The 26901-nt window shown below is 43.3% G+C and overlaps 2 protein-coding genes across 7 annotated transcripts in view; one reads left to right on the plus strand and one right to left on the minus strand.

Annotated features, from left to right (window-relative positions):
* Window positions 1-6343, plus strand: part of INSR (insulin receptor) — a 129884-nt gene extending 123541 nt beyond the window's left edge. For all 6 annotated transcript variants that reach the window (XM_060145384.1, XM_060145385.1, XM_060145386.1 and 3 more), the window contains one exon: window positions 1353-6343. In XM_060145384.1, the coding sequence (XP_060001367.1) occupies window positions 1353-1707 (355 nt within the window). In that variant the 3' untranslated portion in view covers window positions 1708-6343. The remainder of the gene's footprint in view (window positions 1-1352) is intronic.
* A 10396-nt stretch (window positions 6344-16739) lies between these two features.
* On the minus strand, window positions 16740-23584 carry ZNF557 (zinc finger protein 557). Its single transcript, XM_060146708.1, is given in 9 exon segments — window positions 16740-17071; window positions 17074-17127; window positions 17130-17508; window positions 17988-18070; window positions 18430-18528; window positions 22191-22280; window positions 22283-22301; window positions 22927-23015; window positions 23554-23584. Coding segments are annotated over 9 exon segments (1176 nt in total).
* Between the last annotated feature and the right edge of the window lie 3317 nt (window positions 23585-26901).

Below are 26901 nucleotides of genomic sequence, written 5' to 3' on the forward strand. Positions count from 1 at the left end.
AAAAAAAAAAAAATATGAAGCAGAGTTACTTAGAAACTCTCAGTAAAATATTTTTAAACATCTCCTCATGAAGGGCCTTTCCTTGCCAAGCCAATTAGCAGCTAGGTGTAGTTCCAGGACCAGGGAAATTACATGTAGACCCTAGGGTGGGGGCCTGCAAACTTTTTCTCTAAAGGGCCATAGTGTAAATATATTCAGCTTTGTGGGCTGGGTGGCTCTCTGCCTTGTAGCTGGAAGCAGCCGTGGGTGATGCATAATTGGATGGGTGTGGCTGCGTGCCAATAAAACTTTATTTACAAAAACATTCGGGGCCATATTTGGTCCAGGGCTGAAGTTTGCCAACCCCTGCCCTAGAAGAAGTTACAGTGGGGAAAGGACAAGGTAAAATGGAAATCCCAAGCCCGCTGGGCCTGTCCTAGGTAAAGTCATAGTCTCCACCCGCCCGCCACCCCGCACCCTCCAGAGAGCGGGGGCTGGGCCTGCAGGACAGCCACTCAGAACGAGCCCTCTAGGGTCGGTCCACCCAGCTGCCCTCATCAGGTGCAGGGATGTACATATAGAGGGAGGAACCGACAGAAAATAGACCCACAGACATAGAAAACAAACTTACAGTTACCAAAGGGGAAAGGGGGAGGAGGGATAAATTAGGAGGTTGGGATTAATAGACACACACTACCATATATAAAATAGATAAACAACAAGGACCTACTGTATAGCACAGGGAACTATACTCAATATTTTGTAATAATCTATAAGGGAAAATAATCTTAAAAAGAATATATATATTCTTTTATATATAAAAGAATATATATATGTGTGTGTGTATATATATACATATATATATATATATATATATATAACGGAATCACTTTGCTGTACACCTGAAACTAACACATCATTGTAAATCAACCATACTTCAATATTTTAAAAAACGATGGGGACTTCCCTGGCGGTCCAGTGGTTAGGACTCCACGCTTCCACTGCAGGCGGCATGGGTTCAATTCCCGGTCGGGGAACAAAGATCCCGCAAGCCGGGTGGCGCGGCCAAAAACATAAAAATACATAAATAATACAAATTAAAAAGTTAAAAGAAAAAAAACGGTGAACCATGGTCTTCAGCATATAGCAACATCAGGAGAGGCCCTTCTGGATCTGGTTTGGGGAGACAGCCCCCTTGACGCTCTTTATAAAACCACCTTTCAGCGCCCCTAGAATCGCTGTTTCTGCTTGACTGTCGCCTTTCCGGTGTCGGCACTTGTCCCCGTGGGTGTGGGCCACCGGCGAGGGGTGGGGAGGGGGCCGATTGGCGGGGCGGCGCGCGCCTCACCCTCCACGTGCCCTCTGTCCTGCAGCACCGACCTGATGCGCATGTGTTGGCAGTTCAACCCCAAGATGCGGCCGACCTTCCTGGAAATTGTCGACCTGCTCAAGGACGAGCTGCACCCCAGTTTTCCCGAAGTTTCCTTCTTCCACAGCGAGGAGAACAAGGTGCCCGAGAGCGAGGAGCTGGAGATGGAATTTGAGGACATGGAGAGTGTCCCCCTGGACCGGTCCTCACATGTGCAGAGGGAGGAGGCCGGGGGCCGGGATGGAGGGTCCGCACTGGGGCTAAAGAGAAACTATCAGGAACACATCCCCTACACCCACATGAACGGGGGCAAGAAAAACGGACGCATTCTGACTCTGCCCCGGTCTAATCCTTCCTAACGGCCCCTGCTCGGGGGAATGGTTCCTGTCTTCGCTTTCCTCTGGTTTGAAGGCCTTCAGAAAACTCAGGATTTTCACACGACTCAGCCACAGTGTCAAATGGAGCTCAGAGATCATGACTATCCATTTCTGTTCCTCTTCTGACTTCAAACACATTGGTTTGATTGCCAATTTGACTGGTCATCTGAGAACTTAACTGTGAACCTAGATGGGAAAGGGGTTTCCACGGCTGCTGTCCTTTTGGACCACCGAGGTTTCAAGCCCGGGTGTTACTTTTTTTTTTTTTTTTTTCCTAGCAGATTGAAAGAAAGCACCTGTTTTTACAAAGTTTTTTTTTTTTTTTTTTTTTGCTGGTGTCTGAGCTACAGTGTAAAACATAAATCTTGTTTGTGGAACAAAAGTTAGAAAGAAAGAAAAAAACAAAAATCAAAATCCTGTCCTAGTAGAATTCCAAACTTTGCAGAGTGGGCTTCAGGAAAGTTTTTTTCATCCAGAAGGATGTTTTTTTTTTCCTTCACAGAATCAGTTCCTCAAATTGACCAATAGCTGCTGCTTTTGTATTTTGGATATAGTGTTGCAGTCCTGGGGTGTGGCTCACGTGTGTACTCGTGTGTGTGTGTGTGTGTGTGTGTGCAAATCATGCGTGCTGAGTGGCCGCTTTGGGGATCAGCCCAGGAGGGTTCTGCCCTTCTGGAGTGTGTGAGCCCCTGATCTGCTCCCTCCACCTCCCTTCCTTCTTATCTACTGGGACACTGTGCCCTCAAGAGTCTCCTTCAGTCCCGAGTTCAGCCTCAGGAGTCTTCTCTCCCTTAACTTTGGTGAAAAATGTTTTCCGGGAGCCATGGGAGTTGTTTGGAGTGATAATGGATCTTTTCAAGACCAAACAAAGCCAGGACATTAAAAAAAAAAAAAAAAGAAGAAGAAGAACTGAGATGATGAAGAGTTTTGAGAATATATTTGTAACATATTTAATTTAAAAAAAAAATCTCCAGCATCAGCCTCATAAGTTATTGACCATTTCCCGGGGGGCGGGTAGGGCATGGGGGTTTGTCTGCCTGTGTGTGGGGAGGGGGACCCAGGCACCAATGGCCTCTCTCCTTGGTCTTCAAGGCATCCATTTTTCTGGGACTAAAGCCACGTTAGCTGCTAACCCTTCTGGACGTCGTGATCAGGCCACGCTGAGCATGTGGGTGATGGTGTATGATGGATAGTTTGGTTTCTGGTAAGCTGAGCCCTGCCTTTGAACACACTTGTGGCCCTTGGATCTTCTGGTTCCCTGTACGTACCTCTGGAGCTTCCTCAGCTGTGTGCGCACGTCCTACAAGGATTGTGCAAACACAGCACAATCACATCCCAAAGTGGGACAGCACAGGTGGACTTTGAGAACACTAGCCATATGAAGACGTGCCTGTTGGTCCCCTCCGCCCTCAGGGCATCCGTCTGTCCTCAGAGCTGACTTCCCAGAAGCTGCTTTGCGCCCAGTGACCTCAGCTGGGCCAGGTGTGGGGCCTGAGCTGAATTCTCAGGTACTTCACGATCTTGCAGTCCCTAAGAGAGTACAGTCCGGAGGAGAAACCGCTAAGGACCTTCACACTACCAAGAGCTTGCGAAGGAGCGTGATGCCACAGTTGCTTCCCTTTGGGGAAAGAACTACAGCTGCTCAAATAAAGAACACGGTGAACTCATCACTTTGGTTCATCCAAATCATCACCCATGGGTTATCCCTTGAGTGCATTTTCTCACAAGTTTTTGATTGCTTCCTTCTTCTCTTCTCCTCTTAAGAGTTGTGGGCTTAAGAACAGGATAGAGATGCCATGGTGACCTCCGAACCTTCTCAATTCTTGATGAAGAACACAGGTAGACACACATCCTAGTTGCCTCTGGCTATCTTATTTATATGATTTGAGAAATGACAGCATGTCAAAATATTTCTGGGGAGCCTCAGTGATTGGGTACAAGGAGCACAGAAATTATTTTCGCCAAATTTATTTTGTACATAAAAGAGGGTCTGTACGTAAATTAAAAAGACAAAACACGTAGATCTAGGTATTTTGTTCTTTTCGTAGTAAATTTGTAGTGGCCGTATACTACACTAGCAGCAATTTTCACATTTTTCTAATTCAGAAAGGTTTTCTTATATTAGGGGAAAATTATTTATTTTAATATATAAAAATCACTGTAAAAAATCACTTTCATTAGAAATGGAGTGCATGTAAATTTTTTTTCAAAGAAAAATAAACAGATGAATGTGGGGTAATGATTTTTTTTTTTCCCAGCACAATCTACCTCAGTGTATTGTTAGGATGTGATTCAATAATGGACATCTTTGAGACTTCAGAATTCTTCCTGGATCCGATCTGAATCAGGGAAAATTTGTATCAGCTGATTCTGAATGCCAGGGACCAGTAAGAATTTTGAGGGAGGGAGTTGGGCTGAAGTATGGCTTTCATGTGAGCATAGATTCTTTTTCTGGCTGATAATATGCTCCTCTGAATTTAATCTTCCTTTTTTTTTTTTTTTTTTTGATCCTCCATCCATTGATACCGTGGCCCTTGAAATGAACCAAGTTTCAGGCCATCACGATGTATCTGATGTATGGGGGCATCCAGTCCTGAGTTACCCTTCTTTGGTGAGGGAAGTTCCCCTGTTGGGGCAAAGACAGGCTTTGGTACAGAGCCAGCATCCCCATTGTCCCATGGCATCCCCCTGGTGTGAGCACCTAGGTGCCCTGGGCTCTCCATGGTTTATTTCCACTCCTTTCAGATTGAGATGCTTTTTTGGGGGGTTGGGGGTGGAAAAAATCACTGTCATGGGCACCTCACACACAAACACCCAATGCAGAGTCTCTTTTTATTTTCTGAGTGGGAAGGGAGCATGCTGAGAAATCTCAACCCCAAACCCACCAAGATGCTGAACACATCTTTTAGCAACAAAACCTTGGACCCCCTGTATTTTGGTTCAGTTGACCTCAAGCTGATACTGTTTGACCTTGGGGCACTTTGATAACCCGTGTGTAAGTCTGGGCAGGGCCAGCAGCAGTGGTGTCATACTCACCAAACCTCGCTGCCCTTCCCATACCTATAGGCACCACCCCTGCAGAGTCTCCTTTCTTCCACTTTCCCTGCAGAGGTACTGTAGAGTGCTGGGCCCGCCCTTTGTAAACTGGAGTTCCCTAACTTCATTTAGCTGTCTCTGCTGCTGCAGTGAAAGAGGAAGCAGGCTTGGGTCACAGCCTCCTTTTGCATCAGATAATGTTGACTCTGTCACAACAGAACTTTAGTCCTACAGATGGATGTCCTGGAGGATTGTAGCGATGGGTTACAAAAAAAGCAACAAAGCCAGCTTTGGATGACACTTTTTGTTGTTTGTTTTGAAAGGTGTCTCAGTATTTTAAAACCCCTTTTTATTTATGTGGCAAAACCCACATAGTTGTTTCTCTCTGGACCAGTGATGTCAAACACACGTCTGGAAATGTTTGTATTCTGGGAGCTGTTCTGGGTGATTTTCTGTCCTTTTAAGCTAGTAAGAAGCAAGAAATGCTGCTGGTTCTCTGGATAGACGTTGAGCACAACTGAAAGAAGATGTGGGAATTGGTGCAAAGATCTGCACCAACAACGCCGAGACCATTGGAGACTGCCTGTAACTGATGGACAGATCTTCCACTCTCTCCAACCAGAGTGGATGGTCTGCCATGAAATGTGCTTGTTGGGTTGGGAGGTGTTTATTTGTAGCCGTCATAACATTGGTCAGTGAGCAGGAACCCATGCTCGCCATCTGGGTACATGATGGGATGTGCTGTAGTCCCCCAAACGACATTCTTTTTCTACTTTGTGGTGGGTGGAAGTTTGAGGTTTGGATGCCACTTGGCACCGTAGGCGATTCAGAAATTATGGTTTTGTTGGGAGTGGGGAACATGGACATGCTGATTGTATATAAATGATACCTGTAGAATGGTGTCCCTTCAGAAAATCTTCTGGAATGTTCTTCAGAATATTGATTTATACCAGAGTTGAGGTTGGATAGAAAGAACAGATGGGCATTTGTTCTTTCAAAGACATGAGAGAATGCAATGGACATTCAGAGGCTGCGCCTGGAAGTGAATGTTTCCTTAGGGGTCTCCCAGAAACAGAGGGAAACAATGACTTTTTGAGCTCACTGTCAACTTCTCATACCAGTCAAGGTCCAGAACCAGCCTCCAGCCACGTTTTAATCTGGATGTGGGCCCTAAAAATCCTTGTTCAAACTCAGACCAGGGATCTGGGGCTCTTGGTCCCATTTGAGAAGAAAGGAACTGTCTCCCCCAACCCACACACATTCAGGAATGGCTTATTTACTCTCTACCTTGTGGGCCTGGGGGTCCCGGGCCCTGCGTGTGAGCGGCAGACACCTCCCATCCAACGTCAGCCACGCAGGATCAAATGTGCCTCGGCATATGCAGAAACCAACTCGGAGACGCAAAACCCACCAGGAGATCAATTCTTATTTTTTCAATGTTTTCCTACAAGAGCCAAGTGGCACCATGTACAGAATTTGCCTTTTGTTTTGTTTTGTTTCTTGGAATATCAAAATTGCTCTGCATGTAAACTATGGGATAATTACCTGTTTATATGAAAATTCAGAATAAATTATCTGAGAAGACTCTTGTTTCTGTGTGGTGTCCAAGCGAGGACCTATGAACTGGGTGGGGTTGTGGCTAGGGGGTGGGTGAAGGGAAATCTCCCGGGATGTTGTGGGTATCTGTTTTGAGAGGGAACAAACCTCCAGGTTCTTCATAACAGTGAAGCAGGAGGTTAAATATTGTTAGCAGCAGGGCTGATGATCCACTGACACATACCTGTAGACCTGAACCAATGCTTTAAATATGGAACTATTTCTATACTATTTGGTAAGTTACTGCTACCTCAAGGACCCCAGACCTCCCCAGGATCCAAATACTAAGCAGTTCACTACAAGAATACAAGGGGACCCCCAAGACACTTCTCCATTGCACCATGCTGGAGACTTAGATGCTAAGGTGTTGTAAATGTCATCCTGGGAACATGGACCTGCCCCCCAGGGTGAGTGGTCAGTGCAGTGTTTGCTACTGTCCCGTTGCCCAAAGGAGGTCACGTAGATGACCCTAGAGTCAGCACGGGGGGAGGGGAGGACTGCCCGAGGGTTTCCATTCGGGGAGGTGGGGGAAGCATGAATGAACTGAGTCAATCCTGCAACAATTGCCCACATGTCTCACTTTACCCTTCTATGATTGAGGATGAGAGACCTTCCGTCATGTGGCCATAGTGAGGATAAAGTGAGGTAACGTTTATCCTCCATGCTCCCTCCAGGGTGTCCTTCCCACACCCCCATATCCCTCCAGGTTCCCCATCCTCCAAAAAATGGATGCCACTGCTAGGTGGTAGCCTGAATTGTGCCTCCCTGGGCTTGTAAAATGCAATAGAAGCCTGTGGAAAAGGGAAAATGCTTTCCTCCTCAGGAAAGAATCTCAAGGATGCTTCAGCCTCAGGTATGCAGGTGGGTGGGTGGTCTCTTTGCCCAGGTGGGCCATGCAGACTCCTCAAACTTGTGGCCAGGTGATGACAATGCAGATTAGGGTCCCTGGGGCTCTGGCCCTGGCTCCGACTCAAGTGTGAGCAGCATGACAGATGAGACAGTTGTCACCAGCTTAGTATACAAGCAAAAGGAAGCACATGGAAGCTCTGGTATCTCTGAAGTACTCAACAGAAGAGAGAAGTGATACTCTCTTATCAGGGATAACAGGGTTGGCGGGTGGTCTAGACTCTGAGATGTGATGAGATCCAAGTTTTCTAGCTGTTGATCTCCAACCTCCTTGACTGCTGGTGACCTAAACCCCTGGGGCATGGTTTCACCCCTCCCCCCGCCCCATGAAGCTGACTGTTCTGCCTGGGATTGGGTCCTCAAGGTGACTCACCCAGAATCTTCAATAGAAGTCCTCATTATAATCAGAGACTCACAGGAGTTGATGCCATGCTGTACCACCCATGCCATCTCTTTGGAACCCAGGGGCTCACTCTTCCAGCTACCAGGGAGGTTGTCTGCTGGGGGCTCACAACTGAGTCCTTTTTGCCAGAACTTTCCTCAGCTTAAGGGAGCTGCTTGGTCCAAGGTTATGTCCCCTCCCTAGGGGCAGCCACATCTGACAACCGGCCAGGGGTACAAATGCCTGACCCCTGTGCCTAAATGCATGTTATGGGTTTAATTGCTCCCCCCGCCCCACAAAAAGATACGTTTAAGTCCTAATCTCCAGTACCTCAGAATGATGATCTTATCTGCAAAGCAGAAATAGAGACACAGACGTAGAGAACAAATGTATGGATACCAAGGGGGAAAGAGGTGGGAGGAACTGGGAGATTGGGATTGACACATATACACTACTGATACTATGTATAAAATAGACAACTGATGGGAACCTACTGTATAGCACAGGGAACTATACTTAATGCACTGTGTGACCTAAATGGGAAGGAAATCCAAAGAAGAGGGGATACATGTATATGTATATGTATAGCTGATTCACTTTGCTGTACAGTAGAAACTAATACAACATTGTAAAGCAACTATACTCCAATAAAAATTAATTTAAAAAAAGAATGTGACCTTATTGGGAAATTACATTGCAGATGTAATTCATTTGGTTAAGGTGAGGTGGACCTGGAGTGGGCTGGGCCCCTAATCTGATATTAGTGGCATCCTTACGAAAGGGGGAAATTTGGACACAGACATGCATATGGGGAGAACATCATGTGAAGATGAAGGCAGAGATTGGGGTAATGGGTCTGCAAGCCAAGGAATGCTAAAGATTGCCAGCAAAAAGTCACAAGCTAGGAGAGAAGCAAGGAACAGATTCCCTCTCACAGCCCTCAGAAGGGACCAACCCTGCAGGCACCTTGATCTCGGACTTCCAGCCTCCAGAACTGTGAGAGAATAAATGTCTGTGAAGTCCCCCGGTCTGTGGAGCTTTGTTACAGCAGCTCTGGTAAACTAGTACAATGTGGGACAACTGTGCTGAATCACCACCATTTTAATGCTCCGCAGGGGATCAGGTAAGGTGCTGGTTGCAGCTGCTTTGAAGTTTAATCTTTCCCTCATTCAGACTTACTTCCCTTACTTATGTTGATCCCAAGTTATCCCAGACAAACCTCCTCCATGTAAACCTCTGTTTATTGCTGTGTAACAAATACTCCAATACTCAGTGACTTAAAACAAGCAACAGTGATTATTTCTCACTACTCCATGAGCCAGCCAAGCAGTTCTTTTAGTCCAGGCTGCCGTGTGTGATCTCTTGGGTCAGCTGATGGCTTGGCTGGGTGAATGATTTGAGTTGGTTCACCCATCTGTCAGATGATGGCAGGCTGAAAGGTCTCAGAGTCTTTTTCTCAGAGAACCCAGTCTACCACAACCAGAGATGTTGGGACCTCAAGGAGCTGCTTCTCATTGGCAGATTCAGGAATTGAAACAGAGAGAGAGAGTGAACTCCCAAAGGTCACAGAGCAAGTTACTCTGTCTCACACTAGGCTGTTTGATACACCTATGGGTAAACGTGGCATTCCAGCATTGGGAGAGACAAAGAGATACCCTTGTGAGATTTCTGACATAGCCCCTCCCTGGAGGTCCTGGAAATTACAGAATGCTGAACAGTAACCCGTAGAGGAAGGGAAAGGAAGGGTTCCCATGGTTAAGGGTATCACAGGGGTATGAACTGGTTCACCACAAGTCTTTAAACTCAGAAATCTGTGAATTGCCTGGTTTTTTCACCAGGTGATCTTAGACAACTCATTATACCTCTCTCAGCCCCAGTTTCCTCATGTTTTAAAAGGAGGTCATCATAGAACCTCCACTGTAGGGTTGTTGTGAGATTAAATTGTGTAAGACTGAAAAGGCCTTAAGAACATTTTTATCATTGATAAATACACACTTTCAAGCCTCAGGGAACGAGTACCATGGTGTGTGGTGTCATTGCATGAACCGCTCATGGTGGAATGCTCAGGACAACCCTGTGTTCCACAGATGGGGGACCCCAGCCTCAGAGAGTTGAAGGAGCATCACCAGGACACCCCTTTTCTGTGTCCTGTCACGTTGGGGATTATAGCTGTGATGGACACACTTTAAGGTGACCTCTGATCAATAATTCCCACTTTCTGGTATCCACAGTTTGTATAATCTCCTCCCACTGAGGATGGGCAGGATATATGACTAATTAACTGTGGGAAAAATAATGAGATGTCTCTCTCATGTTTATGGAACATTGTATGAGTCCAATCTTAGCAAGTTGGAGAGAGAGATTTTACTGGTGGCCTTGAAAAGGCTATGAAAAGGACTACTTGTAAGGAACTGTGGCAGCCCCAGGACCTTAGAGTGGCCTGCAACGAATAGCTGGTACAAAGCTGGTGTCATCTGTCCCCAGACCTGGAGGTAATGAACTCTACCAACAGTCTGAATGCACTTGGGAGCCTATTCTTCCCCAGTCGAGCCTCCGTATGAGGGTGCAGCCTGGTGGACACCTTGATTGCAGTTTTGAGAGACAATGAGACCTAGCTAAGGGGTGCCCAGACTCCTGCCTGGTCCACAGAAATTGTGTAACAATAAATGTGTGTGTTGTTTCAAGTTGTTAAATTTGTTACACAGCAATAGAAAACTAATACAAATTAGGAGTTTGGGATTAACTCCTAGTGTGTATACATAGATACACACTATTCTGTATAAAATAGATAACCAACAAGGACCTACTGTATAGCACAGGGAAATATACTCAATATCTTCTAATAACCTATAGTGAAAGAGAGTCTAAAAAGAATCTATCTATCTATTATCTATCTATCTGAATTACTTTGCTGTACACCTGAAACTGACACAACATTGTAAATCAACTCTATTTCAATAAAAATTTTAAAAATTTTTCATGAGAAAAAAAGTAGAAAACTAATACAATAGCAGAGTTACCCGATTCGAGATACCTTGTAGATTAAGAGTTATTTTGTGTATGGGGCATAGAGGGTCCTTGCTAAGTGTTAGCTAATATTCATCACCAGCGGTGATATTGTCAAGATGCCCCTGGCAGAAGGCATCCTCATGTGCCAGTCTTTGTTTTTAAATGTGAATCCTCATTTTCTTTTAAATTGATGTATAACTGACATACAACATTATGTTAGTTTCAGATGCACAACATAATGGTTCAATATTTATATATACTATGAAATTATCACCACGATAAATTTAGTTAACATCTGTCACCATACATAGTTACATTTCTTTTTCTTGTGATGAGGACTTTTAAGATCTCCTGTCTTAGCAATGTTCAAATATACAAGAGTATCATTAACTGTATCACCATGCTGTACATTACATCCCCAGGAATTATTTATTTTATAGCTATAAGTCTGTACCTTGTGACCCCCTTCACTCATTTCACCCACCCCCACCCCTTTATAGGTTATTAAAAAATATTGAGGGGCTTCCCTGGTGGCGCAGTGGTTGAGAGTCCGCCTGCCGATGCAGGGGACACGGGTTCGTGCCCCGGTCCAGGAAGATCCCATATGCCGCGGAGCGGCTGGGCCTGTGAGCCATGGCCGCTGAGCCTGCACGTCTGGAGCCTGTGCTCCACAACGGGAGAGGCCACAACAGTGAGAGGTCCGCGAACCGCAAAAAAAAAAAAAAAAAAAAAAAAAAAAAATATATATATATATATATATAGTCCACTGTGCTATACAGTAGGTCCTTGTTGTCTACCTATTTTATATATAGTGGTGTGTATATGTTAATCCCAAACTCCTAATTTATCCCTCCCTGTATCTTTGTTTTAAATTTTTTGCTTTGTCGTCTTTATTATTGCCCTCATTCTACTTGTTTATTGTGTTGTTCTGCTTATAATTTCTTAAGCTGGATATTGGTCTCATTTGTTTTCAGCTTTTTTTTTCTTTTCAATTGTAGGCATCTCAGGTTGTACATTTCTGACTATGAAAACAGAAATAAGAAAGTTATATACAGTATGTTAGAAGTGATCTGTTCTAGGAGGAAAATACAGAGAAAGTGGGTATGGAGTGTATTAGTTTCCTAGGGCTGCCTTAACAAAATACCACAGACTGGGTGGTTTAAACCACAGAAATCTTTTTTCTCACAGTGTTGGAGGCTGAAGGTCCCAGATCCAGATGCTGGCTGATTCAGATCCTGGGGAGAGCTTTCTTTCTGGCTTGCAGACGGCTGCTTTCTTGTTGCATCCTCACATGGCCTTTCAGTGGGAAAGAGAGTGAGCTATCCGGTGTCTCCTCTTATAAGGAAACAAATCCTACTGGATTTGGCCCCTGCTGACTTCATTTAACTTTAATTACTTCCTTAGAAGCACCATCTCCAAATACAGCCACACTGGGGGTTAGGGCTTCAACATATGAATTCTGGGGGGACACATTCAGTCCGTTACAGGGGGGCTGAGGGGTTGCATTTTTAAATAAGATGACCACAGAAACAGTGACTGTTGGGCAAGTGATCATGATTTTCACAAATGTCATGGCTATCATGTTTAAGAAATTTCCCTTGTTCTGAGTGAATCATTTTGTAGTTGGATTCTAGAAGATCGATTTATGGTTCTTAATGGGAGGATGAAAGAAATCAAGCGCTAATTGACTTAAATGTCTAATTGGTGATGATGGGTTTCAGAGGATGGTCATCAGGCGAGGCATTTTAGTTAGTCATCAGGGGAGGCATTTTAACAAGAGCTTGAAGCCACAAAGAGATGAAAAGATGATTCTGCTGGCCAGCGCCAACAGACAGTTCACTGCAATCATTAACTGTTTTTGCTCTGTTATCTGGGCTGTGAACAAAGAAATGAGCCTGAAATGTAGATGCTTCTCATACATTGTAACCAGGCTGTTTGACACCATACTAGGATCCCAGTTTCTGTTTAGTCACCCCATGTCCATGGGGACCACCTGTTACCAAAACAAATGTGAATTAACGTCTCTCATACTGATGACTGTAGAGAGCATTCCCATTTCTTGCTTTTACTTTGTTGTTATTTTGGGTTTGGGTCCTCTGGTTAGTTGATACATATGCTGAAAGAAAAAGAAATTCCTTTCTGGATTAGTTAACCATTGTGTACTCTACAATCAGTATCTGCAGGTTACAAAACAAAGTACTGCCTCACTGGTTACTACCCTTGGTTCTAGAAACATTTTGGTTTGTGGGTTTAGAGTGGTGAAACACTGCCATCTTCAGGGCGTATTTGGGAATTAAAAAGAAGGGTGTTCTACAGGTGTTTTTGTTTTTAGCCTTTGGAAAAATGGATCAAAGTAGCAGAAAATCCTAATTCGAATGGGCTAGAGAGATTACAAAATCATGATGATAAGGATCCTTTCAGATGTTTTGCTTCTCTTCTGTTTCTCTCTCTCTTTCTCTTTCTCTGTCTCTCGTAGCAGAATGCTTAAGAGTACTGATTCTGGAGTGAGATTGTCAGATTTTTAATCTCTTAGGAGCTGCGTGACCTTGGGCAAGTCATTTAATCCCTCTGTGCCTCCCTGTCTCGGTTTCCTCATCTGAAAAATCGCATCGTAACTCAGGTTCTCTGAAAAGCAGACACCAAAACAGACTCAGATGTGTGGATAAATGGGAAAAGGAGCTCTCAGCGCAGTGCTGAGAAAGTCTCTGTAAGGCCAATGGGGTGCCCCAGGGCAAAGAGTGCCTCTCAGAGGGGTCCTGCATTGGGCAGAAATGACCTGGCTCTGGTCCTCCCATCCATCAGGATCCTTTCAGGTATTAGTTGGGAGCAGCCCACGGACAACGTGGCTTTGGTGTGAACCCTGAAGCAGGTTTGAAGGTGCAGCAGCTGGAGGTGGTCAATTTATTGTATCCCCATGACAGGTTCTCAAAAAGGGAGATCTGAGCAGCGCATGACGGCTGAAAAAAGGGATAATGATATCTTCCTCATAGGGATGGTGAGAGGGTTAAATGAGTTAATACCTGAAAGCCCTTAGCACAATGCCTGGTGATTGAAGTGTGAATTTATATGCTTTTCTATCACATTGGGGAAGTAGTGCAAATTCCTATTTTATTCACTGTTTGTTTATCAGGAAGGGAGTTTGGATTTGGATCAAATGCTAAGCTGATGGCTTCTGTTTGTCCCTCCCCAGGACCACTCTCCATGCTATTTCACCATGTTCTCTGCCCACAAAGGCCGACCTATGTGGACTGCAACAGGCACCCTTGCCCTCTGGCTTCAGTGGGTTCTGACAGTAACATTGCTCTTCACTGTGAAGGTGGAGACCTGGAAGGGTGGAGAGTGGGGAAAGGGAGGGCGGGGTAGTTATTCCCCTGGCTGATTTCTTGTGTTACCGAGTCCAAGCTCGTACTGCTCGCTGCATGGCAGGCCAAAATATCAAGAGATGAGTTGTTGGGTCAAGGAATAGCGACTTTATTCAGAAAGCCAGCAGACCGAGAAGATGGTGGACTAGGTCCCAAAGAACCATCTTGCCCAGGTTTGGATGCTAGTTTTTTTTATAGAACAAAGAGTGGGAGGTGAGGAGGTAAAGTAAAAAAGGCAGTAAGTTGTTGCAAATATCAATATTTCTTGGTTCTGGCCAGATTCTTGAGGGGATGTGTTAATTTCTTCCTTCCTGCAGCCATTCACAGGTGGGACTGGTCAGGAGGTTTCCTGCGAGCTAAAAAAAGAGGTATAATAGTTTAGCTTCGTGCTCTTCACCTGGGAAGCAGGGTTCCCAGAGATGGGCCATTATGTATAATTTAAGCCTATAGGTAACATCCCTTTGTAATAGAATACAAAGGTTCTTCCCTATTACAACACTGAAGCTTACTCTTTGGTCTCTTAAGTTGCTGCCTTTCTAGACGCCATCCACCATGCCACGAAGATACTCAAGCAGCCCCAGGGAAAGGTCGATGTGGAGGGGAACTGGATTAATTCACTTTCCCCTTATTATGGTATGTGATTGCCATTTTCCCCACATCTTGGCCATTACATGATCTTATTAAACTTAAAAAAAAATTCTCATTGATAAATGATGAAAGGAATTTTGGTGTTTCACTTTATAGTTTTCTTTTTACGAGAGCCATTTGAATTTTTTGGTGAACTGTGTGTTCTTAAAATTTGCCCTTTTCTCTCATGGATTCTTGGTCTTTTTCTTATTGCTTGGTAGGAGTTCTTTAATATTAATAAATTAGCCTTTGTGATGAGTTGCATTTCCCTCTGTCTTTTGTCTTTGCCATGTGGGGTTTTTTTGGTTTGTTTGTTTTAATGAATACAAATTTATTACTTTTTAACTTGTGGCTTCTTGTTTGGTTGAGGGTGTTTGTTGCTGGTGTTTCTACCAATTCTTATTTGGGGACAAAGAGAAGAAGTATTCTGGGACTCTGTTTGTCACTTAGGTTGGAGAACCTGGTGGGCTGCCTCTTGAACACTTGTTGAGATTCTGATCATCGCTGGGGATACTCACATCTTGTCTTGGGAAGACAAGAGAAGCAGGCTGGGGTGTGAGTTGGGTGAGGATGGTGTGGTGTTTCCTGGGTGTCCTTTCTTCTTTGGTGTGTAGGGGATTGGTTGTTCCTTTTGGGGGTTTCCATCATCATTTATGTTGGATGGATACGGATCATTTGATGAAGTTCTTCTGTCTCTAATGTTGGGATAAGTGGGGGTGGGGTGTCATAGGCTGAGGCTCCTGCCGTTTCCGGTCTGGAGATCTTGGGGGGGGTTATTGCTTGGTGCTCTTATCTTTTCTAGTGTTGGGTGGACTTGACACAGTTACTGGCTGGAGATTCTCTTGTCTCTAGTTTGGGGACAGGTTTGGGGGCATTAGATGGGGCTCCACTTATCTCTGGTTGGGGGGCTGAAAGAGTCACTCTCTGGGACTCCCCTTGTCTGTATTGTTGGTATAGGTTCGGTGGGTTACTGGAGTGAGTTGCCCATTCTCTAGTGATGCAGGGAAGCTGAAGGAGTCCCTTCTGGGGCTGCTGTCATTTCTAGAATTTGAAGTGACTAGGGGGTGCTTGTTGGAATTCCCAACATCTCTCATTTTGAAGGAATAGAGGTGTTGCTTGTTAGGACCCTGTCTTTTGTGCTTGGGGTGACTGGGGGACTGCTACCTGAGATCCTGTTGCCTCTAGTGTTGGGAGGGGACGGGTGGTCACTTCATAGGGCTTCTGTCAGCTCCAGAGTTGGATGCAGACTTTGAGCATCACCTTGTGGGCTTCCTATAAGCTCTAGTCTTAGAGGGTGAGCTGGGGGGGGTCACTTGCTGTGTCTCCTCCAACACCCCTAGTTTTGGGGGGTCGGTTCAATGAGATTTTAGAACATTCTTTTAAAAAATTTTAGATTTCCAAAGAAGTTATAAAACCACACAGGGTTGTTTTATATGGTCAATATTTATTTATATTTACTCATGTTTTATGCTTCCTGCTGACCTCCATCTGGCTGCATCTTTTTATTTGTTTTATTTATTTATTTATGGCTGTGTTGGGTCTTCATTGATGCATGCAGGCTTTCTCTAGTTCTGGCTGTATCTTTTTGTTTATTTATGGCTGTGTTGGGTCTTCATTGATACGTGCAGGCTTTCTCTAGTTGTGGCAAGCAGAGACTACTCTTTGTTGTGGTGTGTGGGCTTCTCATTGTGGTGGCTTCTCTTGTTGTGGAGCACAGGCTCTAGGCGCGTGGGCTTCAGTAGTTGTGGCACGCAGGCTTAGTTGCTCCACGGCATGTGGGATTGTCCCAGACCAGGGATCAAACCCACGTCCCCTGCATTGGCAGGAGGATTCTTAACCACTGTGCCACCAGGGAAGTCCCCTGGCTGCATCTTGACTGCAACTTCATGAGGAAGCCTGAGCTAGAACTACATAGCTAATCTGTTTCTGAACTTCTGGCCTACATAAATTGTGAGATTATGTCTGTTGTTTTAAACCAGTAAGTTTTGGGGCTCATTTGTTACACAACAGATAATTTATACATCCAGCGAGAGTTCCCAAGATGTCTGAGGGATGAGAGGTCAGCAAACGCTTTCCCAGAGCCACTGCATTCATATCTACCTATTATGGATTCTCTTGTGCACAGAAAGGTAGGAGTTACAACTGAAAGATTTCCCACAATGATTACATCCATAGGGTTTTTCTCCAGTGCGAGTTCTCATGTGTTTCTTAACAGATGAGAGATTATTAAAGGCTTTCCCACAGTCACTACATTTATAGGGTTTCTCTCTATTATGTGTTCTCTTGTGCACTGTAAGAGAAAAGCTACTGCTGCAGGATTTTCCACAATCATTAAATTCACAGGGTTTTTCTCCAGTATGAGTTCTCACATGCTGCGTCAGATGTGAGCTCTTCCTAAAGGTTTTCCCACAATCACTGCATTCATAAATTTCTCCCCCATATGGATTCTATTGTACCCAGTAAGGGAGGACCTCATGCTGAAGGCTTTCCACACTGATTACATTCATAATGATTCTCCCTTGTATGAATTCTCTTGTGCCTTTTGAGGATACATCTGGTGCGGAAAACATGAAAACACTGGTTACATGAATAGGGGTTTTCCCCAGTGTGAGTTCTCACATGCAGTCTGAGGGAATTATTGAAGGTTTTCCCACAGTCGTTGCATCCATAGGGTTTTTCCCCATTATGTATTCTCTTATGAACAGTGAGGTAGGATCTGCTGCTGAAGGATTTGCCACATTGATTACAATGATAGGGTTCTTCTCCAGTATGAATTGTCTTCTGCTGAGTAAGGTTTAATTTTATGCTGAAGACTTTAAAACACTGATTACATTCCTTGAGCTTCACTCCAAGAAGACGTTTCTCCTGTTGATTATGAGATGAATGACAACTATAATTTACAATACTTTTAATATTCAATGCTATCATAGGAATTCTCCCTCCCAGGGACTCTGTTATATATAAAATTATTATAATTTGTGTGTTTGCTACACTGAGTGCTTGTATATGGTTTCTGCTAGTCTGAGTTCTTAGAAGCTAAAAAAGATAGATGTTTTGCCACATCAAAGCCTTTATCCTATTCACAGAGCATTTTCTGATAAGTTTAAGACCAATTTATGTTTGAAACACTCAATATCTGAGTCACATTTATGCAAACAATTACTTGTAGGAATGCTCAAAGAAAAAATAATTTTGGAGATAACTTATACTTTACTCCAAATTCACAACATTTCATGGTATCTCTCCAGAGGTAACATTTTCTCTTGGGAAAATGACTCTCTTGGTAACTTTGTGGCTTTTCTAATTTATGGCATTTTTCCACTGTGGAAAATCAGAACTCTTACTATTGTGATACCTTTCGATTGCTCTTTTCTAAAAACATGCTGTTTAGAAGTTAACCCTTTGGCTTTAAGTAGAACCTCCAAATCTGAAAAAAATTGAAAATAAATTTAAGTTGATGAGAAAAGAAAAGGTATAAAGTATATATTAGTGAAGGCAGACCCTTCACTAAGGGATTAGGGTTTTTTAGGAGGTTTGCAATAAGAGGGACATGGGTATGAAGTTTTAGGTATTCATCTGAAGCCAAAATAAGGTGTGAGATGATGAACAGAAAGTTAAAGAGAAAGGAAAAGAAAGTACACAAGGAAGCTCATACCAAATGGTCTTGGCCTTGTCAGAAAAAAAGGGCATTTTACAGTGTTTCCCAGGACATTTCCTAATGTAATACTAAACTCCCAAGCCACGGGAGATATTCCTCACAAGGAGTCATATCTACCTTGTACTCACCTGGACAGGTGTCTGGGGTAATTCCTCTCTCCTCTGTCATCACTTTATCTTCTTGCTCCAATTTGGAGATCTGAATGGGCTTATCAATTTGATTACCAATATATGGAGAAAGCATACATGATATAGGGAGACTATGCAGGGGAAAACAGTGAAACTGAAGCCAACACTTCTGAAGATGAGCAGGCAGGAGCAATGGAATATTTATCCCTAAATTTGAATAATATAGTAACCACTTATCTTTCATGAAAAAAATGCAAGTGTCCTCAGTCAATATATCTAGGATGATTTGGGGATAACTGGTTCCAGAAGCTCATGCACAAATTCAAATGCAGACTTAAAAGCCCCAAAACTTTTATCCATAGTCAGGGCATGGAATAGATCTTCAGTTCATAGGGAAGAGATTAGATTACCCATGAGGGTAGGGACCATATCTGTCTCATTCACCACTGTATTCCTAATTCCTAGCACAGACCTATGTACATAGAGGTGCTTAAGAAAAGACTTGTGAAATGAACCTATCTATGGAACAGAAACAGAATCATGGACATAGAGAACAGACTGGTGGCTGCCAAGGGGGATGTGGGGGGAGGGATGGAGTGGGAGGTTGGGGTTAGCAGATGTAAGCTTTTATATATAGAATGGATAAACAACAAGGTCCTACTGTACAGCAGAGAGAACTATATTCAATATCCTATGATAAATCATAATGGAAAAGGATATATATATATATAAAGATATATATATATAAAGAATGTATATATGTGTATAACTGAATCACTTTGCTCAACAGCAGTAATTAACATAACATTGTAAATCAGCTATACTTCAATAAAAAAAGACTTGTGAGAAGTGATGTCAGTAAAAATGGTGGAGCAGGGAACCCCCAGAGTCCAATACACCACAGAAAAACAGCAAATAAACTGGCAAAAACTGTCAGCATCAACTTTACTGAAAGTCTTGAAAGTTATCATAAGTTTACAGCAATCAGGAAAATACTTAATCAAGACCAAAAGGTGAATCTGGTAAGAGAGCTTTGTGACATTTTCACTAACCCTGGCCTCATCACCTGCTCCTCACTTTGGCAGCCACACTGAAATCAACAGTCTGCGTTCCTAGTATTGGTGGGAGCAGAATGGATCTTGTGCTCAAAGAATTGTGGTTGTTTGTTTTGACCTATCTGGTGGCTCCTCAAGGATTGGATCAAAGCGTTTGCTTTTATTTTGTCTGACTTCAAACTCTCCCAGGGCTGAGGTGGCAACAGGGAATGGAGGACCAGAGCATGGGCTGAACACATTTAAATGTATCAGCCACTGCTGCCTGGGGCAAGGGAAAATCATTGAAGCAAATGTAAGACTAACCAAAAGGTCTGGGAGCAAAAGTAGGGAATTAGATGCTTTGGGGAAAAAGGGCTTTGAAAAGCTCTCACATATTCCTAGGAATATAGAAGGCCATGCACATAGCCACAGCTGGGTACAGTTGGGTACATGTTCAGGAAAGACCTGAGAAGGCACTAAGACCTCACCTCTGATTGACCTTCAGGCTCTGCACAAGCAAGAAGTAAAGGCTAAAGCAGAGTTGTAAATTGCCTGTTTTGAAGGCATGGTCCTACATACACACAGAGACCATCTAAAAAGACTGAGAGTTTGGGGATTCCAGGTGTTTAAGGGAATCTATCACAAATCACTAGCTGACCATTAAGCTAACAGAATAGAGATTTCAGTGGCCACACACAACAAACACAGACATTACAAAATTAGTTCAGAAATGTCACCAAACAACACCAACAGCAACAAGTAACAACAAGCCTTGGGGATGGGGGAATCTTTGATTTATGGAATTGCCATATTATAATATTCCAAATGTACAGTTTTCAATAAAATAATTATGAGGCATGCAAAGAAACAAAAAAAGCATGGCCCATTACAGGAAAAGAAAATTAATAGAAACTGTACCCTAGGAAGGAACTTAGTAGACAAGGACTTCAGATCAGCTATTTCTAGTATGCTCAAAGAGTTAAAGGAAACCACATTCAAAGAACTAAAGGAAACTGAATTCTCACCAAATATACACCATCACAAAGAGAGAGAAATTATAAAAAGGAGCCAAATAGAAATTTGGGAGTTGACAAGTACAACAACTGAAATGAAAATTCAGTAGAGCAGTTCATTAGCAGACTTGATCTGGCAGGAGAAAGAATCAATGAACCTGAAGATAGATCAATTGATACTGCCAAATCTGAAAATGACAAAAAAAGAAAAACCAATAGAGCATAAGAAACCTTTGGGATACCATCAGACATCCAATATATGCATAATGGGATTCCTTTTATGCAGAAGAGACAGAGGAGACAGAGAAAGGGGAAGAAACAGTATTTGAAAAAAATAACGGCCCCAAAAATTCCCCAATTGATGAAAGTCATGAATCTACATATCTAAGAAACTTAAGAAACTCCAAATAGGATAAACTCAAAGAGATCCACACTGAGACATATAATAATCAAACTGTTGAAAGCCAAAGACAAAAAGAGTATCCTGAAAGCAGCTAGAGAGAAGAAACTCTTCATGTATAAGGGATAATCAATAAGATTAACAGCTGATTTCTCATCAGAAATCATGAAGGCCATAAGGCAGTGGAGCGACATATTCAAAGTACTGAAAGCAAAACAAAAAAACCTGTCACACAAGAACTCTATCTCTGGCAAAACTATCCTTCAAGAAAATGAAAAGACAATCCATAGAACTGAAAAAATATTTGTGGACCGTATATTTGACAAGGGTCCAGCAATCAGAATATATAAAGAACTCTTACAACTCAACAACAAAAAGACAAATCAGTCCATCCCTCCCAAAATGGGCAAAGGACTTGAATAAATATTTCTCCAAAGAAGATATACAAATGACAAACAAGTATATGAAAAGATGATTGATCTCATTGTTCTCTAAAGAAATAAAAATAAAACCAACAATGAGATAGATACTACTTTGCACATACAAGGATGACTATAGTAATAAAAAAAAAGAAAGAAAGAAGAGAAAAGAAAAATAAACAAGTGTTGGTGAGGATGTGGAGAACTGAAACTTTCATATATTGTTGTGGGAATGTAAATGGTGCAGCTACTATGGAGAACAGTTTGGAGGGTCCTCGAAAAGTTAACAGAATGACCATATGATTCAGCAATTCCAATCCTAGGTATATGCTCAAGAGAACTGAAAACAAGTGTTCAAGCAAAAATTTATACGTGAATGTTTGCAGCAGCCCTATTCACAATAGCCAAAAGGTAGAGACAACTCAGATGTCCATCAGCTGATAAGTGGATACTCAAAAAGTGGTTTATATATACAACAGAATAACATTCAACCATAAAACAAAGAATGAATCCATGCTACAGGATGGCTGAACCTTGAAAACATTATGCTAAGCAAAAGAAGCCACACACAAAGGCCATGTATTACATGATACCACTTAGATGCAATGACTAGAAAAGGAAAATCCATAGAGACAGAGAGTAAATAAATGGTGGCCAGTGGCTGGGGCTACACACGATGATTATGGGGTTTATTTTTGGTGTGATAAAAATGTTCTGGAATTAGATAGTAGTGATGGTTGCCCAACACTGTGACATTACTAAAAGTCATTGAATTGTACATTTAAAAATAGTAAAATGGTGAATTTTTCTGATCTGTTAATGTTATATGAATTTTTTTTAAAGTCTTGTTACCTGAGTCATTAAATAAATGCAGGAATGATGTTAGGCTTACCGAGTGATGCCAGGTTCCTGCAGTTCTCCAGCACCACATCTCTATACAGTGTTCTGTAAGAAGGGTCCAACAGTGCCCACTCTTCCTGGGTACATCCTTGAAGGTCACAAAGTGCTACACCATCACTAACATCATGGCTAGCCAAGGACCACCTTCACCAAAGTTGAGAGGAAAAGGGCCGAGGATGACAGAACTAGGGATGAGAAACCCAAAGCACAAGTTGTGTAGACTGGGTTCTAAGCTCTGCTCTCATTTGCTTCTCAGCTCAGCCCTCAACGCTCATCTCCTGTCTACTTGTGCCCACTCCCGAGGTTCAATGCATCTCTAACATGCAGGTGATTTTCATTTCCTTTGAGAAAAAAAATGTGTGAGCTACTGCAACCTTATTTCCCTCAATCTTCAAGTTTGAGCATAGGCCTGGGATACTGTCAAAATCAGAGAAACACTTGGTAAATGAATGAATGATTTCTCAATGGTCATCATCAATTTCTTGAGTTTAGGACACAGTCAAGTCTTTGCTTCAAAACTCTCAGCAGAACATGGTGTAGACAGTGACCCTGGAGGAAGCTCTACATTGCAGTAAATGCTGACATACGCTAACACTGTTTGGGTTGCCCCAAACCCTCCATCAGATGCCTGAAGACCTGATTTGGCTCTGATGCTGCAGGTCACTGAAGGATAACAAGTCCAACTTCTGGTCAAAGGAATAATGATTTGGAAACAGGAATATCTGACTCACCTGTAACCAGTCTGTCAGGAAGCCATTAGCCAACCCTTCCTCCTCTGTGCATCCTTTCTGGTGAGAGGCTGGGTATGGGGAAGACTGAGCTGGAGAAGAAGAGATGTCCCAAGAATCCAGGCTTGCCCCCTGTTCTCACACTCACAAATCTGGAGGCTCCCCCACCTACTTGTGACTGACTGTATCCCCAACAGACAGACACACACACACACACACACACACACACACACACAGAGAGCTTTCATAAGAAACCAGAGCACAGCCCTGCCTCATCCACAGCCAGAAGAGAGGGCCAAGCGTCTTAATGCACTCAAGGAAGAGATTATCATTCCCATTTCACAGATGAAGAAACTGAAGTTCGAGGGATATCATTGTTATTTTATCAAGTTTATAGAAAGAATCAGAGGTACAATTCAAAAGCTTCTGCACATTCACCACCAAGGTGACATCTCCACAGACACTCAAGTCACCACAAAGTCCCAAAGCCCTGAACCACATAATCAGGTACCAGAGACCTCAGGGCTCCTGAGTCTCCACTCCTACCTCACCTGCTCAGCCCCCTGCCCTGCATGTGCTCTGTGGTGCAGGGGCCTTAAACGCCTGGGCTGTGAGGATCCCACAACTCACCACAAGTAGGGCATACAATCATGGTCGCCATCCTGTGATTCAGACAGTAAGTTTTCCTGAACAACAGGGAGCAGAACAAGAACGATCCTCCTCTTACCCCCACAGTGCACTCAAGACAGGGCTCTGGAATAAACAGGAAAATATGAAGTCTTCACAGCCTCTCTTCCTCTCCAGTTTACTGAGGATGAATCTTTCTTAGCCTGTCTGTCATGTCCTCCTTCAAACTGTACTATATTTTAATACTGGGTCTTTATTTTGCTTAGCAGGTGATGAGCTCAGGATCATGTGATGGCAAAATGCGTCTTCCTCTGCCCACAATGGTAGCTACTTCTCCATCTACCTTAAAACCTCACCTGTGCTGAGTCTCAGGGCACATTCTTCCCATCTACGTGGTTGTCACAAACACATTCCCAGCTACAATCCCTCACGTGTTTGTTCTGAGTGACTAAGGTTTGGGATAATTTTTCATGCAGCAATAGATAATGAATATATCCTCACTTTTAGTAGATGATCCTGCATCTCAAACCAGGGCTTGAACCTGTGTCCCCTGCATTGGCAGGTGGGTTCTTAACGGCTGTGCCACCACGGAAGTCCCTCAATGAAGTATTTTTCGTAGTGAAATAAATCTATCCTAAGAGCAGTTTTCTTTCCAGTTACCACCCAGTCTCTCTCCCTCATCAGCCAAAGTTTTTTTTCACTTTATCTCATTTTCTCCCCTATTGCTCACTCCACACAGTACATTCTGGTTTTCTGGTTTCTACCAACAACAATCCAACGACAATGTCCTTGGTAGACTCCCTGGTGATATTATTCTAGTAACACAGATGCAGACTGCAACTATACGGATACTATTTCTTATCTATCAGATCAAGAAAAATCCTTTATTAAAAAGTCTGTCTGGAAAGGCACTCTCATACCCAGCTGGGGTACAACTCCTACAGAAGGAAATTTGTCACCATCAAGAAAAACTGCAAAACCTTTTACTTTTTTCTCCATCAATACCACTTCTAGGACTTTATCTCAAAGACACAGAGATAGTAAAAGACACGTGTAAGACTATTTAATGTGGCATTATTTGTAACAGCAAATGACTAGAAATGACACAAATGACCATCAATAGGGAACTGGTGGAATAAACTATGGGATATCCACATAATAAAGAATCATGTGACCATTAAAATATAAGCATATCTCTAGGTATTCAGAGAGATAATTTTCCCCAGTAAATATAAGGGGGGAAAATCAAGGTACAAAACACTGTATGGAATGTTTCCTTTTTATAAGAAGGGAAAGGCCAGGAGATATCTCTCTCTCTCTCACACACACACACACCCCTACCTGCTTATACAGGTATATGCAAAAGACATACTGAGAGGATAAAACAAACGTATGTAAATGGTAACCAATAAGGGAAGAAGAATAACTGAGGAGACAGGAATTGAATCTAGACTTCCCTGAACATGTTTTTTTATATGTTTTTGACTTTGGAACTATATTTTAAAAATACAACTGTAATCCTCAAAACTGAAAACAAATAACTAAATGAGCCTAATTGCACATCAACTTGGAAACAGGATTACAACACAGTTTGAAAAAGAATGCTTTCACCTGACTTTCAAACAAAGCACATTGCTAATTCAGCCAGTTTCCTACTGATGGACGTGTGAGTTGTTTCTCATCTTTTGCTGCTGCAAGTAATACTCCCATGAATAAACTCGTGTGTATATGTTGTTTTGTACTTTGGGAGGTCTATGTTCAGAGTATCTTTCCAGAAGTGAGACTGCCAGGTAAGAACAGCAAAATTTCTGAGTGTAATTTGTTATATATACTGAGGGAAAATATCATTAACTAAATAAATTAATGTTATTAGGAACCGATATTTTTAATATAACATATAAGGGATTAATATAAAATCAAGGAAGAAAAAACCACTGTGAAGTTAAATTTCAATTAGAAATATCATCTTAAAGTCATGATTAAAAATATATATAGGGCTTCCCTGGTGGCGCAGTGGTTGAGAGTCCGCCTGCTGATGCAGGGGACACGGGTTCATGCCCCGGTCTGGGAAGATCCCACATGCCGCGGATCCGTGAGCCATGGCCGCTGAGCCTGCGTGTCCGGAGCCTGTGCTCCTCAACGGGAGAGGCCACAGCAGTCAGAGGCCCACGTACCGCAAAAAAAAAAAAAAAAAAAATATATATATATATATATATATATTTCCTAGCTATATCCAGTGGAGAGGTCCTAGAAGCAATGATACTCCATCTGCCCCCACCCTCACCCCATTTAAGGGACCAGCTTGCACGCCCTCCATCCCGCTCTGGGAGCGAGCAGGGAACTGATTACTTGTTTCCTCTCCCTTGAGTCCCAAAAAGCCTTGCCTCAATTCCTCGTCTGACCTCTTATCGATTTCTATTGATTAAAGAGTCCAAGGGCCCTGGTCGGCAACAGAACCTGTCGTTATAAGTTGCACATAATACTCACCTGGTCACACAGAAAACCACAGAGCAGTGAGCACAGGTAGAACTTGAGGCTATTTTCAAAACAAGCTTGAGCTCCAGAGATGAGTTTCTTGTCTGGGAAAAAAAAAAAGTACAAATATTGCTTTTGAGGCTTTTCATAGCGAGTAATACAGTTATTGGATAGAAAGACCCCCTCCCCCCATTCACCTTTTGTGTGTGTATGTACTGATTTAACTGTTGACCATGGCTGGGTTTTCCTGAATCCTAGCCAGCCATTTGCTCCCCAAGTGGAGAAGACAGCGTCACATTGTGTGCATTTGACTTGCTCAACTCATTTGGCTGCACAGAGAGTTTATGGCGACTCCGGACACTTTAAACATAGCTTGTCACTCTGGGACCCTATACGTGACTCAGCTGAATTGCAAACAATTTCCACAGTTCATTCAGGACTTTGGAGCATTTAAGGCTCTTGAGCTGGGTTTCCCAACCTGGGCGCTGCTGACAATTGGGGCTGGAAAATTCCTTGTCGTGGGGGCCGTCCTGTGCACTGTGGGAGGTTGAACATCATCACTGGCCACCACGCCCTCGCTCCTTCCCAGTTTGCGACAACCCAAAGCATGTCCAGACATGGCCCAAAGTACCCTGGGGTAGGGATGGGGCGCAGAATGGCCCATAGGTGAGGGTGATGCGGGAGACTCTCTGAGGAGGTGGCAGCGCGTCCTGAGCCGGTTGAAAACAACAGCTTCTCCAGCCTGAGGGAATGACCTGAGGCCCCAGGGGAGGTATGGGGGCTCCGGAGCCGGTGACCGGGGGCTGCGTGCGGCCCATGCTCCCTCCCCGAACTCCTATCAGAGCCCTCTGCCCGGCCGCCCGCCGCTCACGGAGT

Source organism: Lagenorhynchus albirostris, chromosome 3, assembly GCF_949774975.1.
Source record: "Lagenorhynchus albirostris chromosome 3, mLagAlb1.1, whole genome shotgun sequence".
Lineage (NCBI taxonomy): Eukaryota > Metazoa > Chordata > Mammalia > Artiodactyla > Delphinidae > Lagenorhynchus > Lagenorhynchus albirostris.